The sequence below is a fragment of the Sturnira hondurensis genome, unplaced genomic scaffold, assembly GCF_014824575.4.
Source record: "Sturnira hondurensis isolate 20B ecotype Veracruz unplaced genomic scaffold, ASM1482457v3 Scaffold0004998, whole genome shotgun sequence".
NCBI classification, from domain to species: Eukaryota; Metazoa; Chordata; class Mammalia; order Chiroptera; family Phyllostomidae; genus Sturnira; species Sturnira hondurensis.
Genome location: NW_028077629.1, coordinates 7,551,486 through 7,568,497, shown reverse-complemented (window position 1 = coordinate 7,568,497; position 17,012 = coordinate 7,551,486). Strand labels below are relative to the sequence as shown.

At 40.5% G+C, this 17,012-nt stretch overlaps 1 protein-coding gene across 8 annotated transcripts in view; it reads left to right on the top strand.

Moving 5' to 3' along the window:
- The window catches only part of HERC3 (HECT and RLD domain containing E3 ubiquitin protein ligase 3), a 98,665-nt gene that overhangs the window by 20,339 nt on the left and 61,314 nt on the right, over positions 1-17,012 (top strand). For all 8 annotated transcript variants that reach the window (XM_037046115.1, XM_037046112.1, XM_037046113.1 and 5 more), the window contains 5 exons: positions 8,833-8,992; positions 11,255-11,331; positions 12,154-12,375; positions 13,334-13,425; positions 16,026-16,156. In XM_037046115.1, coding sequence (XP_036902010.1) covers positions 8,833-8,992; positions 11,255-11,331; positions 12,154-12,375; positions 13,334-13,425; positions 16,026-16,156 — 682 coding nt within the window. The remainder of the gene's footprint in view (positions 1-8,832; positions 8,993-11,254; positions 11,332-12,153; positions 12,376-13,333; positions 13,426-16,025; positions 16,157-17,012) is intronic.

Below are 17,012 nucleotides of genomic sequence, written 5' to 3'. Positions count from 1 at the left end.
GGTGCAAGGAAGAAGTGGGTGATGGCTAATGGGTAAGCGATGCATAGCATCTTCCACAAGACTGATTTCATGTTGTGTACAAATTTGGGTCTTTGACACCTTAAAGTGGAATCATGAAGTCTTATTTTTGTTCCATATTATGATCTACAGTTTCTTTTTTTTTAAAGATTTTATTTATTTATCTTTAGAGGGGAAGGGAAGGAGAGAGGGAGAGGAATATCAATGTAGGATTGCCTCTCATGCACCCCCTGCTGGAAACTGGCCTGCAACCCAGGCGTGTGCCCTGACTGGGAATCGAACCCCTATCATCTGGTTCGCAGGCCCGCGCTCAATCCACTAAGCTATACAGTTTTTTTTAGGAACTGAACACCTTCACATCTGCGTTTACAACAAAATTAATGGCTCTTATCATGAGACAATGACTCTCTTCAGAGTTTTTGATAATATGTGAAATCATATAGTTTTTAAGATTTAGTTTCTTATTTGTCTTTGTATCTTAGTGTTAAGCACCATGTGGAAGGCACATGGTATAGAAATGTGTTACATAAATAGAATGTCTCATTGGTTTCACTATTTTGTTACTTTGCCATGTTCTGCATGAGCTTGGGAGGTGGTTTGGGCTGGGTAAACAAAGATCAGAGTGATCGTATTAAAAAAATTGCTGACTTTTAAGGATGGAGAATAAAGGAGTGACTTGAATGGTAAAAATTTCCATTTATCAGGCTTCACAGAGCTAAGAGTGGATTTGGTGTCGTGCAGCAGAACTTCTCCAAAGGGAGCTATAATAGACTCAGCAACTTCAGTTCAGTAAACTCTGTTATTAGTTTTACCCATTTTTATTTTTTACAAGAATTTATTTATTTATTTGCAGGAGAGGGGAAGGGAGGAAGAAAGAGAGGAAGAGAAACATCAGTGTATAAGAGAACCATTGATCTATTGCCTCTTATCTCTCTCATGCCCGCCACTGGGGGACCTGGCCTACGACCCAGGCATGTGCCCTGACTGGGAATGGAACCAGCAACTGTTTGGTTTGAAGGCCTGCATGCAAGCCACTGAACCACACTGCCATACCAGCCAGGGCAGCTTTACCCGATTTTAGAAAAAATCAAAGAACATTGTCTTTAACAAGTGGTATCACCTAGCTCATAAGTCAGTTGTTCGTTATTAGTGGTCCTCCCCCTGCCCCTCCCCTTTTGCTGCCAAACTGGTGTTAGAATCATGAAACCAAGCGGACTCTCAGGTACACATTCTTTACAGTGCCTCTCACCCCTCACTGCCACACCTTTCCCCAGCATAAGTACATTTCCAGGTGCGCGTGAATAGCTTTTTATTAATGTGATTGATATAGACACTTCAGTGATAGGACACTTTTAATTTTTTTTGCAGAATGTGTGGATATGAGTTATGTATAAGGCAGTAGAGGATGGACAGTAGTGGAATTTTGTGGTGGGTCAGTTCTCTAGTCCATTGATACAGTTGTAAGATTTTTCTGGGCTCCATTTAAAGACTGCTTATATTTCCCAAGTGCTTTTCCATGGAGGTAAAGCTACTATGCTGTGTTTTTTGGATTCCAGAATCAGCTTGCTGTACTGAAAGCTTTAATATCTCCCTTGTGATATNGCCACTGAACCACACTGCCATACCAGCCAGGGCAGTTTTACCCGATTTTAGAAAAAATCAAAGAACATTGTCTTTAACAAGTGGTATCACCTAGCTCATAAGTCAGTTGTTCGTTATTAGTGGTCCTCCCCCTGCCCCTCCCCTTTTGCTGCCAAACTGGTGTTAGAATCATGAAACCAAGCGGACTCTCAGGTACACATTCTTTACAGTGCCTCTCACCCCTCACTGCCACACCTTTCCCCAGCATAAGTACATTTCCAGGTGCGCGTGAATAGCTTTTTATTAATGTGATTGATACAGACACTCTTCAGTGATAGGACACTTTTAAATTTTTTTGCAGAATGTGTGGATATGAGTTATGTATAAGGCAGTAGAGGATGGACAGTAGTGGAATTTTGTGGTGGGTCAGTTCTCTAGTCCACTGATACAGTTGTAAGATTTTTCTGGGCTCCATTTAAAGACTGCTTATATTTCCCAAGTGCTTTTCCATGGAGGTAAAGCTACTATGCTGTGTTTTTTGGACTCCAGAATCAGCTTGCTGTACTGAAAGTTTTAATATCTCCCTTGTGATATTTTTCTCCTTTGCTACTCTGCCAGCTATTGAGATGGAAGCATTTTCAGTGGAGTCAGAGACTCTCAGAAGGAATATGATTCACCTCATTAAAATCTGAGAGCGTCCGAGAACTTTCCATCAGGTCTAGTCAAAATAGCATCTGAGCCTGTTAACCTTTGGGGGGAGTTAGATGTTCACACTGCTAGGAAGAGAGTTGTAAGGCTCTTTTTTCCTTCTTTTCAGAGTGAAATTAATGAGAGCTTGAAAAGGGTCCTTAATCATGAAAAAACCCATTTCCTACTTAAGATAGTTTAGTGGTCAGTTTGCATTCTTTATTATGTGACAGAAATCTTTCATTTATTGATTTGGAATTAGCCTAGTGCTATATGAATAGTGCTGATCATGCTTAAATGGACTGTGGTAGTAGGTTCTGCCTTCTGCCCACAGTACTCAGAGGCTATTTGGGCACAAAGTCAAAACGGGGAGTGCGGGAAGGTGGGGACCATTTTGCCCTTAGGCAGCGGGTCCCCTGTTTTTCACTAAGGAGGTGGGGGCAACGCCGGCCTCCTCCAGGCCCAGCTGGAAGCAAGGATGCTGGGAACTAGGAGAGAAAGGAAAGAGGGAAGACAGAGGTAGCAGTCACCCTGCGCTCCCCACGGAGCATACATGACATGCTTTCCCCTCCACCTAAAGGAAAGAAGGCTGCAGTAGTTTCAGAGTGTTTTAATTTACTGTGCGGCAGCATATGATAGGGATACCTCAAACCATGAATGAGAGGAGTTTTCTGTTCTGTCTTTTATGAATGTTAGTCCACGCTTGACCATCTTTCTGTTCTTTATTCTTCACTGAGAGTAGCTTCTGAAGCAGAAAAGCTTCGGTGAATGTCCTTACTATTTCCAATATAGTGACATTAGCGGTGAACAATATATTCTAATTATTTCATGTTCTCCCATTGGTCACCGAGAGTATGATTCAGATTGACTAGATGCCTGTCTCCTTTCTGTTTTACTGTTCTAATTTATCATAAAGCATCTGCTACCCTCTGATATGGAGAGGGGAATTCATCTTAGGTTTTGTGAAGAATTGCTTTTTATATTTCTAAACCGACAAACTGCGATTAAGAATGGGAAGGGGCACTGGCCATGTGGCTCACTTCGTTGGAGTGCCATCCCATAGGCCAGAAGATTGTGGGTTAGAACCCACATACCTGGTTCATGGATTCGATCCCTGGTTGGGACATATTTGGGAGGCAGCTGATGGATGTTTTGTTCTCACATTGATATTTCTCTCTCTCTCTCAAATCAGTAAAACACATCCTTGGGTGAGGATTAAAAAAAAAAGTGGGAAGGGTTGGGCCAGTGCGCAGAGAGCAATGAGCCATATTTTTCTTTCTCCCCTCACCCCTTCTTTCCATCTTCCCACGTTCCCCATTTCCTTTTTTTCTCTCTCTCCCCCACTTTCTTCCTCTCTCCCCTACTTTCTTCCTCTCTCCCCTCCCCTCTCTCTCACTTATGGACATCACCAGATTTAGGCTGAATGAAAGGAAGGTGCTAGTATGTTTCACCCAGGGTTGGGCAGGGCCACTAGATCTACAGAATTTATTTTCTTTATCATTTTATGAGTTTAAGAAAAAAAGCAAATCTCACTGCCATCCCTTAGTTCAATCACTTTATGGATTACCATTTAACTGCCTCGATTTAGATATTTTTGGTGAGAAAACCACTGTTTCAAGTTTGTTCAGTTTCCGTGACTAATTCCTTTTGGCTGTGTTCCAGCCAAACAGAGCTATGGGGGGGGGGGGGACTTCTTAGGACAGCCCATTGAGTGCGGAGCTGGGAGAGCTTCAGGCTGTAGTGCATGTGGATGAAACTGACCAGTGAAAGCCCTGTGCCAGGAAAGACTGGAGGGAGCCAAAGACTTCAAGATACACGAATCCTTTCTGTTTTAAGTGGCTACTCTCTGTCCCTGTTTTGGACTAACCCTCATGGTGAGGCCAGACCCACAAGTCAAGAGGAAGCTGTACTTTGGTCTTTTTGTACTTTTACTGTTATTCTTCCCTTAATGCATTCTTGACTCTGAAGTTTGCTCTGTGTAATTTGTATATTTATATAAAGTACTAAGGCACTTTGACTTTTCTTAAGCTTTTATGCAGAATTTATTTCTGGTCTAGATTGCATGGNACAGAGCTATGGGGGGGGGGGGGACTTCTTAGGACAGCCCATTGAGTGCCGAGCTGGGAGAGCTTCAGGCTGTAGTGCATGTGGATGAAACTGACCAGTGAAAGCCCTGTGCCAGGAAAGACTGGAGGGCGCCAAAGACTTCAAGATACACGAATCCTTTCTGTTTAAGTGGCTACTCTCTGTCCCTGTTTTGGACTAACCCTCATGGTGAGGCCAGACCCACAAGTCAAGAGGAAGCTGTACTTTGGTCTTTTTGCACTTTTACTGTTATTCTTCCCTTAATGCATTCTTGACTCTGAATTTTGCTCTGTGTAATTTGTATATTTATATAAAGTACTAAGGCACTTTGACTTTTCTTAAGCTTTTATGCAGAATTTATTTCTGGTCTAGATTGCATGGCGGCCCAGGTGATCAGGCATATGCTTAGTGGGGCATTTCAGTGGGAGAGGATGGTTTACTTAATAAATGGAGTCCATATATATAATTGGTTGTTCACCTGTAAATAGACCTAGACTCTCTAGCTCACTCCATATTCAAAAGTAACTTACAAATGTATGAAAGACATAAATTAAAAATGTGAAACTACAAAAAGAGTAGGAAAAATAGGTGAATATGTTTAGAACCTTGAATAGACACTTCTCCAAAGAGGACATACGGATGGCTAGTAGACCTGTGAAAAGATGTTCAACATCACTAATCATCAGAGAAATGCAAATTAAAACCACAATGAGATACCATCACACTTGTCAGAATGGATACCATCAATAAATCAACAAACAACAGGTGCTGGTGAGGATGTGGGGGAAGGTAAACCCTTTTGCACTGTTGGTGGGAATGCAGATTAGTGCAGCCTAGAGATAACTCAGCAGATTAAAAATAGATCTGCCTTTTGACCCAGCCATCCCACTTCTGGGAATATATCCGAAGGAACCCAAAACACTAATCCAAAAGAACATAAACACCCCTATGTTCTTTGCAGTGTTATTTACAGTCGCCAAGTTACGGAAGCAGCCCAAGTGTCCATCAGTAGATGAGTCGATAAAACAACTATTGGACATTTACACAATGGAATACTACTTGGCTGTGAAAGAGAAGAGTTTACCCTTTGCAACATCATGGATGAACCCAGAGAATATTACGCTAAGTGAAATAAGCCAGTCAGAGAAAGACAAATACCATATGATTTCACTCATATGTGGAATCTAATGAACAGACTAAACCAAGAAGCAAAACAGAGACAGACTCATAGATGGAGAGCAGGATGACAGGTAAGGTTGGGGGGATGACAGCTAAGGTGACAGTTAGGGAGTGGAGGGATCGGGCAATAAGGACAAAGGACTCAGGGGCATGGACCACAGTGTGGTGATTACCTGGAGGAAAGGGAGTATAAGGGGGATAAATGGTAATGGAGATAAATACAATAAAAAATAAAATGTATAATGATTGAATATATATTTCAGAAGCAGTAAATTGATACAGAATTGCTGCATTTGTACAAAATTTTGTAAGAGATTAAAGCAAAAAAATTATATAAAAATCTTGAAAAACTATGTATGGAGTTTTATTTGTAACCCTAAAACTGTGAGTATTACAGAATGAGAAGCTGTGTGGTTACATCTATGGCAGCTAACTGCGCTTGTACTGCTGTGACAGCTCGCTGACTCAAGTTTATACCCGTGTTCTACCCTGAGACATCTTCGTTTAATAGTAGCTTTATTGAAGAAGCTCCATAACCATTAGCACTCATTCAGCTCCTCCCCTCATTCTCTAACCCCTATCCTTAGGCAACAACTAATCTATATATTTACCTATTCAGGACATTTCATGTAAATGGAATCACAATATGAGGTTTTTTTTGACTGACTTACTTTTACTTGGCATAATGTTTTCAAGGTTCATCTATGTTGTATCAGTACTTCATTCCTTTTTATTGCCCAATAATATTCCTTTGTGTGAGTGTTTCACATTTTATTTATACTTTATCAGTTGATGGATATTGACTTGTTCCAAGTTTTAGGCTATTATAAATAATGCTGCTAGGGACATTTGTGCTCAAGTTTTTGTGTGGATATATGTTTTTGTTTCTCTTGGGTATATACTTAGAAGTAGAATTGTTGGGTCATGGAGTAAAGTCTGTATTTTGAAAAGCTGCCAACTATTTTCCAAAGTGGTTGTACCATTTTATATTCTTAATAGCAGAGCATTAGAGCCTGAGATATTCTTTAAAAATGAAAATCTAGCCCTAGCTGGTGTGGATCAGTGGATTGAGTGCTGGCCTGCGAACCAGAATTGCCAGTTCAATTCCCAGTCAGGGCACATGCCTGGGTTGTGGGTCCCCAGTAGGGGGCACACGAGAGCAACCACACAATGATGCATCTCTCCCTCCCTCCCTTCCCCTTTCTCTAAAAATCAGTAAATAAAATCTTTAAAAAAATGAAGATCTGTTTATGAGTGCCTGGCTCATAGGGTTAGGCACTCGTGAATAGGCAGTCATGTGGTGGCTAAATGAAATAGAACATAAACAGCAGTTAAAACAGTTCCTAGCACACAGGAAGCAGTCAGTAAGTGTGGGTTATTTTACACTGGCGAAGATTGGCATTCTCTCATATTCTCCACCCACCCTTTCTTCCTCACCTCTGGATGCTTATCTCTTCCTAAATAGTTGATTTAAAAAAAATAAACTGACAATTAAGTTTTTAACTATGTAATATAAATTATATTTACTTGGTTATTATGACTTCATGCACCATAATTACTTTTACTTCCTGTAAAACATTTGCTGTTTTTTGGAGTTAATTATTTCATTTTCCCACATTGTACCCTCTGTATTGTCTGACCGAATAGTAAAACATAATGTAAAACTCATTAGATTATATTTCCTTTTTCATCATGGAGACATTCTTTGCTTCATAGGCCTGCTACATAGCTACCTTGGAAATAGTCTTCACCTCTGCTATGTAAAATTCTTGTTTCCTGCCAATTCCTTTGTTTTAGAGGCATGATTTTTTGGTAATTTCTGAGAAAGGCAGTGTGGGAAGTAAAATATTTTGAGAGCTTTATGTGCCTGAAAGTTCATTTTTCTTCTCACATTTGATTCATAGTTGGCTAAGTATAGAATTCTCAGTTGGAAGTAATTTGCCTGCAGAACTGTAAAGGCATTGCTTCATTGTCTTCTAGTTTTTGGTATTGATTTTGAGAAATCTGATACCATTCTGATATCTGTTCCATTATATATAAACTCTTCTTTTGAGAACTTTCAGAAGTCAGTGTTTTATGAGTCGTTATTCTGAGTCTTAATAGGGCCTTTCAGTGCAAAACTCATGTCGTTAGGTAATGAGAAATCTTTTTTACCCTTCTTTGAAGTTTTCTAACTCGTATTTTGTCCCCTCATTTCTTTCTTTTATTCCTCATTTTATTCTTTGCTTTTTTGTTCTATTTCTTTTTTAAAAATATTTTATTTATTTATCTTTTTAGAGGGGAAGGGAAGGAGAGAGGAAAGAAACATCAATGTATGGTTGCTTCTTGTGCATCCCCTGCAGGAAACTGGCCCCTGCCGGAAACTGGCCTGCAACCCAAGCATGTTCCCTGACTGGGAATCGAACCGCGATCGTCTGGTTCGCAGGCCCCGTGCTCAATCCACTGAGCTACACCAGCCAGGGCTTTTTGTTCTATTTCTTAGAAAGTTTCTTTAATTCTAATTTCCTGTCCTGCTTTTGAAGGTTTTTCCTTTGTATTCATGCTGCCTTATTCCTGTTCTTCAAGGTAGTTTTGTTTGCTTTCTGAATATTTGAATGTGCCCTATCTTTTATTTCTCTAATGATTTAAACATTTTTCCCTGCTCCCTACATGATCCTTTTCTTTGAAGTTTATTTTTTGTTTGTTTTGCTCTTTGTTTTTCATGTTAAGCTTTCCCTCAAATATATGATGGTTCTTGGCCAGTCTTTCATATTTAAGAATGAGGTACTAAAACCTGAGTGACGCTGTGTTGGCAAGTCTTGTTAACTAGTGGGAAGCTGGACATTTCATTGGGGTACTCAGAAATGTTTGTGTCTGTGGGTCTTTTGAGCTAGTTTTCTCAGAGAAATTCTCTTATCTTTTAGCTAGATGTGTATGAGACTGCGTTCTGGAACTGAGGGAGAAAGGTGTTTTTCTGGATTGGGGAGGGAGCATTGTAGGGTGACTGAACCAGAGAGGCCCAAATGTGAGTGAAAATGAAGTATATTGCTGAAAGCAGTGGGTCTACCTGGGGACAATGAGACCCCCTCCTAGAATGCGCTCCCCCAATCCAGGCACATGAAAGAACATCTGAGATATGTGTGCTGCCCAGTATAGCTGGGATCTAAATTGACAGCTTTTAGAAACATACAAAATTTATGACCTCTAATATGAATATGAAAAACAAACTAGTTGGGAAGGTAATTCTGTGCAATTCCTGTTTCTTGGTTGTACATTTTCCTGCTTTGGTTTGGTCTCTTTCAGAACAAATTGGAGCTTTGGCAGATCAGCACATTGTCCATGTGGCGTGTGGCGAGTCCCACAGTCTGGCCCTCAGTGACCGGGGCCAGCTGTTTTCCTGGGGTGCAGGGAGTGATGGTCAGCTGGGACTCATGACTACTGAGGATTCAGTGGCAGTGCCCAGGTAAGAATGTCAGAGAAAGGAATCTGAGTTTTCAAATGTCAATTGTTATAAATATTACTTCCTGTTCTTGCTTTGTTAGATATTTGCTATATTTTAGTTTCTGCTTTTTTTCATTTAATTGCTATTCCTTTGTGCTACTGCTGTGCCTTATACTGTTATAGTACTCATGACAAAAATTGTAATTAGTTATAGAAGTCTGTATCTCAAGTTAAAAAATGTGAGTATGATTCCCCCCTAGCTTGTGTGGCTCAGTTGGTTGGAATGTCATTCTGCATCCGAAAGGTTGTGGGTTTGATTCCCGGTCACAGCACATTCCTAGGTTACGAGTTTGAGCTCCCGTCTGGGTGTGTATGATCCCTCATGTGGGCTCGTATGAGAGGCAACCGGGTGATGCTTTTCTCTTGCATGGATGTTTCATTCCCTTCCTCTCTCTCTAAAAGCAATGAAAAAAAATATGAGTATGATTACATTTGTATAATATTCTGGAAATGACAAAATTTTAGAGATGGAGTATAGATTAGTGATTGCCATGACCTATGGCTGGGGAGCGGGGAATAGTAAAAGTACATCACCAGGAATCCTTGTGGTGTGGGAATTGTTAGTATCTTGACTACGGCGTGGATACATGAATATACACGGGCCGTAGGATTAATACACACTCAGAAATGAGTACAGATAAAACTGGGGAAATATGAATAAGCTCAGTAGATTGTATTAATGTTAGTATTCTTGCTATGATATTATACTACAGTATTGCAAAATGTTACCATTGGGGGAAATGGGATAAGGGGTCTCTATTATTTCTTACAACTGCATGTGAATCTACAATTACATATCGATTAAAATAGTTGGGTGCTAATTGGTATTAAATGCACACATGAACTCTATTTTAACTTTTTTATATCTGAGAAAATGAAACATTAACAAAAACAAGAGCTACCATTGTAATTCCCCCTTCCTGGCCCCTTCTATTTCCTAAAATACCCGCCTCCCAAGTGCCTGTCCATCTTTGCTTCTGTGCCGTATGCTTAATAAAGAGGAACATGGCACCTTGTGAACTGTTCAAGCAGAGAGGAGGAGCTATTCCCGGACTGCCCAGCTCTGCTGGGCAGTGCAAGGCACTTTGCATGGATGTTTTCATTTAATTCTCACCGCACCCTGTGAAGCAGGTACTGTTCTTATCTGCCTTTCATATGAGCAAGCAGAGGAATGTGATTTGAAACGTAAGCATATGATCTTCCTCTTTACCATTCTAGGAAATCAGGGTTTTGGCAGCATTGCCCGTATTTTTTCTTTAATTGTGGTAAAATACACACAGCATAGAACTTACCATCTTAACCATTTTTAAGTGTACAGTTCAGTGGCATCAAGAATACTTACATTAAACACTGTGACCAATCTCCAGGACTTTATCATGTAAAAATTAAACTCTATACTCAGTAAACAGCGCCCCTCATTTTTCCTCCTCAAGCCCCTGGTGGCCACCATTTTACTTTCTGTTTCTGTGACTTTGATTGCACTCGGTACCTCGTAAATGGAATCATATCACACAGTATTTGTCTTTTAGTGACTGGGCTATTTCAATTTAGCATAATGTCCTCAAGTTTCATCCACATTGAAGTGCATTTCAGAATTTTCCTTTTTTAAGGTTGATTAATGGGAAAAATATAATGAAGATTATATAAAATATTCAATTTATATGCCATATTTTGTTCATTCATCTGTTGATGGACACTTAGGTTGCATCTACCTTTAGGCCATTGTGAATAATGCTGCCATTAACCTGGGTGTACAGATATCTCTTTGGGAATACTGCTTTCAATTCTTTTGGATATATATTCAGAAGTGGAAGTGCTGGATCATGGCATTGCCCTCATTTTGAAAGCCATTTAGACACCAGCCATATTCTTAGGGAACTCTCTTCTGTAGCTTTACTCCCTTTGTTCCTGAATTGGAGGTGACAGGTGGGAATTAACAGAGGGTGTGACAGTGGGTTAAGTGCAGAAGTTTTTTTGTTTTGTTTTGTTTTTAATAGTACCTAAGAGGCACTCTAGTGAAAAGTCTTTAGTGAAAGATCTTTTAGTGAAAGATCTTTTAGTGAAAGACCTAATGGAATTGTATCATGTAAGATTATATATTTGATTTTTAAAAGTCTTGTAGAAAAAATGATGTTATTTGTTACAACTGTTTTATTTAGTTGTTAATATTTCTGATCATCATTTGTTAATGCCCTTCTTAAGAATAAATCCTTTCCTGCTTTAGGTTAATACAAAAGCTGAACCAGCAGACGATATTACAAGTTTCTTGTGGCAACTGGCATTGCTTGGCTCTTGCGGCTGGTAATGTAACATTATGCTAATGTTATGATAATTTTGTCACCAATTCTCTTTGCATTTTTGTGTGCTGCTATCTAACTGGAAACCTGTAATTAACTGGTTAGGGTCTATGCATTGCTACTGGACAGTGGCAGTTCCCAGGCACCTCACTTTTCTCAGGGAGAGAATGATGGAGACAGTGGCCATCACAGCTGCTCCAGCTCTTTCCCAGGGGAACAGGAGCAGCAGGCAGGGCTGCACCGAGGTGTTGTTGCACAGCAAGAAGACTGGTTTTTCTTAGCTATAGCTCACTGTCCAGCTCACTGTTCCACTATCAGGTGCCCCAGTAAATGAAAAGGGAATTAGAGAAATCTAAGCCTGCAAATAATACCGTGTTCTCTGTTAGAATAAATTTGAAGGAAGTCTACACTGACATGTCCTGTTTGATACTCTGTGGTGTAATCAATCATGTTCTTAGCTGGCCTCATAAAGTCCTGGGTCTCATTGTCTTTGGGCAGTCAAAATAGTTCAGCTTGCTTAGTGGATCCAAGCATGGTAACTGACCTATGCAAAACTGAATTGACTTAAACATTTAATTTTTATTTGCATAAATGTTAATAGCCTTGGAAGAGTAGTTAGACTCAGCTTATTTCTTTGTTGTTATGACAAGTGGGAGCTTTGGTTATGACAGAAGTGGAGCTTTTGGTTACAGCATGAAGTGTCTCTGCTCCTTTGCCCTTGGGTGGGTTTGGTGTGTGTGTGGGGTCAACTACCAGATGACCCTACAGGGCAGCAGTATTTTTCTATGGAGATTATTTAACACCAGATATTCTGTTCTTATTTCAGATGGTCAGTTTTTCACCTGGGGAAAGAACAGCCATGGGCAGCTGGGCTTGGGGAAGGAGTTTCCCTCCCAGGCCAGCCCGCAGAGGGTGAGGTCCCTGGAGGGGATCCCACTGGCTCAGGTGGCTGCAGGAGGGGCCCACAGCTTTGCCCTGTCTCTCTCTGGAGCTGTTTTTGGCTGGGGGATGAATAATGCAGGGCAGCTAGGGCTCAGTGATGAAGAAGGTAAGTAAGCTTTTCCCATGTACCTCTTTGGTTCAAAAAGATACTCATTTAACACATGTTTCTTGAGGCTCTACTATGTGCTGGACCCATATTAGGTACAAAGGGTGCAGCAGTGAACAAAAGAGTTAATACCTTGACTTAGTGGGCAGGTGCCAACAACAAACCAATAAATACAAAGTATGTCATGGGTTTAAGAGGAAAATGTCCTGTTTTACAAATAATGGTCAGGGAGGGCATCTGTGATAAAAGGTTGTTTGAGCAGAGCCCTATAGGAAGTCAGGTAAGAAACGAAACACGTGAGTATCTGAGCAAAGGGAACAGGATGAGCAAAGGCTGTGGTGTGGAAAGATATGTGGTGTGGTCAAGAGTGGAGTGGGCTGTGGGAACAGCAGCAGAGCTGGAGGCCAGGCAGTCAGTGTAGGCCAGTCATATAGGGCCCAGGAGGGCAGGGGCAGGGTTTTGGCTTTTTCGTGCAGTGAAAGGGGAAGACATGAGGGCTTTGAGGAGAGGAGTGACTTCTCTTGCCTTTGGCTACAGTGGGTCCAGGGGGAAGCTGGAAGACCAATTTGGAGGCAGTGGGAGTCAAGCTGGGTTTTGTATCTGTTCTGAAGATGGGCCAATTGGTTTTATTCACTGTTGGATGTGTGGTTTGAAATAAAGAGGGGAAAAGCTGGAAGGATAAAGTTACCATTTATGAAAGGAGGAAGACTCTTTGTGTGTGGCAGGGTGGTGAGGAGGTAGGTGGGCAGAGGTGGGGAGTGTGGGGAAAACCATGGATTAGGGTTTAGATATATTAAAAGTCATATGTCTGTCAGACATCCAAATGGAGATGCAGGCAAGAAACTGAATATGGGAGTCAGCTATCCAGGGGGAACCAAAATTTGTGGTAAGATTGGTATGTATATTTCATCACAAGAGCAAAAATGGTAGTGACGTTCTGATATTGATCTTATTCTAGATCGAGAGTCTCCTTGCCATGTGAAACTCTTACGAACACAAAAAGTTGTCTATATTAGTTGTGGAGAAGAACACACAGCAGTCCTCACAAAAGTAAGGGACTCTGGAGTATTCTGGTTTGATCTGTGACACTTGGTGCTGGGTATGATATGGATGATTATCATTGATTATTTTTTATAGTGTTTTTGAGAGAGAGTAGTGATGTTGTTTGAAAATAGTTCAATGTATATAGTCTTAAAATATAGTATATCTAACAACATTCTGGGTTCCTTTAAAACAAGCCATCTAAATATGTAGAAAAGAGCAATGTAATTCATATTTTAAAATTATCAGCCTATTTCTTTTGCTTCTAAAAGAGTTACATCCAGCTTTCAAAGGTGCAGGTATAGGTAGATACTCTTCTCTTCCTCACACAACCAAAAGAAGGACAACAACCAATTTAAAAACAAAAAAACCCCAGAACTGCCAGAAAATTGAACAATATGGAAGTCCGACAACCAAGGAGTTAAAGAAGAAACATTCATCTAGACTGGGGTGGAGGTGGGCAGCCGAGAGGATTCACAGTAAGGCGGTGGCTGGGACCGGGCAGGCAGGGTGGCAGCTGGCAGATGGGCAGAGTCACATTCACTTGAGGATAAATCAAGAGGAACAATAGGGAATGAGACAAACTGCACAATCCAGGGTTCCAGCTCTGGGAAAAGAAAGCTTCAAAACCTCTGATTGTAAAAATCTGTGGAGGTTGCAGTGGTGGGAGAGACTGCCAATGTCACAGGAGAATCTGTTGGAGGGTCCTACCCACCCAGCAATCAGCACCAGAAGGATGCAGGTCTCTTGTGGGAAGTGGAGGAAGTGACTGAAAGCAGGGTGAGAGCCGAGAAAGCAGCATTGTTCCCTATCTGACCCCTCCTCCACGGACAGCACCACAGCATGGTGAATTGAGGTTGTCCTGCCTTGGCGAACACCTAAGTCTCTGCCCCTTACAATGTAATAGGTTCTTTCTTACCAAGATAAAGAAATATGGCCCAAATGAAAGAACAGATCAGAACTCCAGAAAAAGAACTAAGTGACGAGGAAATAGTCAACCTATAGATGCAGAGTTCAAAACACTGGTAATAAGGATGCTCAGAGAAATAATTGAGTATGGTCACGATATAAAGGAATAAGTAAAGGCTATACAAAGTGAAATAAATAAAAATATACAGGGAGCCAACAGTGAATAGAAAAATAAATATTTAACCAGAACAGAATGAAGAAACAAGAATTCAAAAAAAAATGAGGGGCATAGGAACCTATGGGACAACTTTAAGTGTTCCAACATCCAAATGATAGAGGTGCCAGAAGAAGAGGAAAAGCAAGAAATTGAAAACTTACTTGAAAGAATAATGAAGGCAAACTTCCCCAGTCTGGCAAAGGAAATAGACTTCCAGGAAGTCCAGGAAATCCCAATGAAGTTGGACTCAAGGAAGCACACACCAAGACATCACAATTACATTAGCTAAGATTAAAGACAAAGAGAAAATCCTAAAAGCAGCAAGAAAAAAGGAGACAGTTACCTACAACGGAGTTCCTATAAGACCATTAGCTGATTTCTCAAAAGAAAGCTTGCAGGCAAGAAAGAGCTGGAAAGAAGTATTTAAAGTCACAAAAGGCAAGGACCTACATCCAAGATTACTCTATCTAGCAAAGCTATCATTTAGAATGGAAGGGCAGATAAAGTGCTTCCCAGTTAAAGGAATTTATCATCACCAAGCCCTTATTATATGAAATGTTACAGGGACTTATCTAAGAAAAAGAAGATAAAAATTATGAACAGTAAAATAACAACAAACTCACAGCTGTCAACAGCTGAACCTAACAAAACAAAAACAAAAGCAAACTAAGCAAACTACTAGAACTGGAACAGAATCACAGAAATGGAGATCACATGGAGGGTTAGCAGTAGGGGGAGGGAAGGGGTAGAATGGGGGAAAAGATACCAGGAATAAGAAGCATAATTGGTAGGTACAAAAGAGACAGGGGAGGTTAAGAATAGTGTAGGAAATGTAGAAGCCAAAGAACTTACATGTATGACCCATGAACATGAACTAAGGTAGGGGAATGCTGGAGGAAATGGAGGTACTGGGTGAAGGGGGATAAAGGGAAGAAAAAGATGGGACAACTGTAATAGCATAATCCATAAAATGTACTAAAAAAAGAGTCACACCTAGATAGAGTGAAAATTATTTTCAGGTTGAAGAAACTGTTATAGATTCACTTTAATAAAATGCCTTAGCATTTGTTCACATAGAGCTGTTAAAAATATATCTAATTTACCAAGGAGTTTTAGAGTATTTGACTTTTTATATATGAATGATCATGCATTCATCTCATTTCTCCCATTTCTTTGTTTTTTTGTTTGTTTTGCTTCCTAATACATCATTGTTCTTTTAAATAATTTTCAAAATTTACAAATAGCACACATTCCTTTGAGCAATGCTGTCTTCATTCTATAAAGATGGAGTCTTAAGTTCCTTTTTTATTTTTATTTTTAATTTAATGAACATTCCAAGGAAGTGATTTTGGCCAAGTATCAAATGAGCATAGTGTTCTCATACAGCCTACTGTGATAGGAATTTTGTATACAGAGGGTTTTAGAGGAGCGTACTCAAATGCGGTGACACAGTGCAGTCACGTGGTGTTTTATTCCTTGTTAGAATGGAGGTGTGTTTACCTTTGGTGCTGGTTCCTGCGGGCAACTTGGACATGATTCCATGAATGATGAGGTTAATCCAAGAAGAGTTCTAGAGCTGATGGGCAGTGAAGTAACTCAGATTGCTTGTGGCAGGTGAGTGCTCCTCTGAGCTTCCTAGTATTTGTTATGCCCAGTAATGGATCTTGTCTTTGTAGTGATTGAGAATATGGTTAGACCTAACCACAACCATTTTAAGAAACCTTAGCTGCAGGCATACCTATGGTGAAAGTTTGGAGAGTTGGATCTGAGCAGGGTGTGGCAAGGAAGGGCTTTAGGTAAATGGACCAACATAGGGACATTAGGTTTCTTTTGGGATAAAGAGTAACAGGACGTGGGGAAGACCTAAAGAAAGGAAAGTAAGAGAGCCTCGGAGAACTTCTAGGAAATTTTACCCGGTCCACCTTGCTTCTTCTCTCCCCTAGAGGCCAAATGCAGCAGGCCGTCCAGCGCTTTCCAAGTCTGGCTGTCCTCCCCATGACCTAGAGCGTCAGAGAAGGATTGCGTTATGGAGAGCCAGCCACTGCCAAGAGACTAGAAACGTGGCAGAGGCTTTCCCGGGGCACACCTGGGAACTGCTGTGCTCACACGTGGACATTAAAAGTCGGAGTCTTGAGTGTATATCCAAAGCTTCCATAGGAATATTGACAAGCCGTTTACCAGGCCACAAGCTTGATAGAAATGCACCCTCTACGTTTGGGTTATGGTCAACCTATTTTGATACTTAGCAAAAGATTCTTACTGTTCAGCATTTAAAATGTGCTTATTATTTGTACCAGTTGAGTTTTCCTGAAATCACGAAGTATTGAGTTATGTTTTTAAATCTATTCCATGCCAAAATCTTAGCAACATATAAGAGATTTAGAAAGATTAGGTGCCAAAATACCCAGGATAATACTTGGATATTTTTAGTATCACATAAAATTTCATTCCCAGGCACTATGAACGCTGT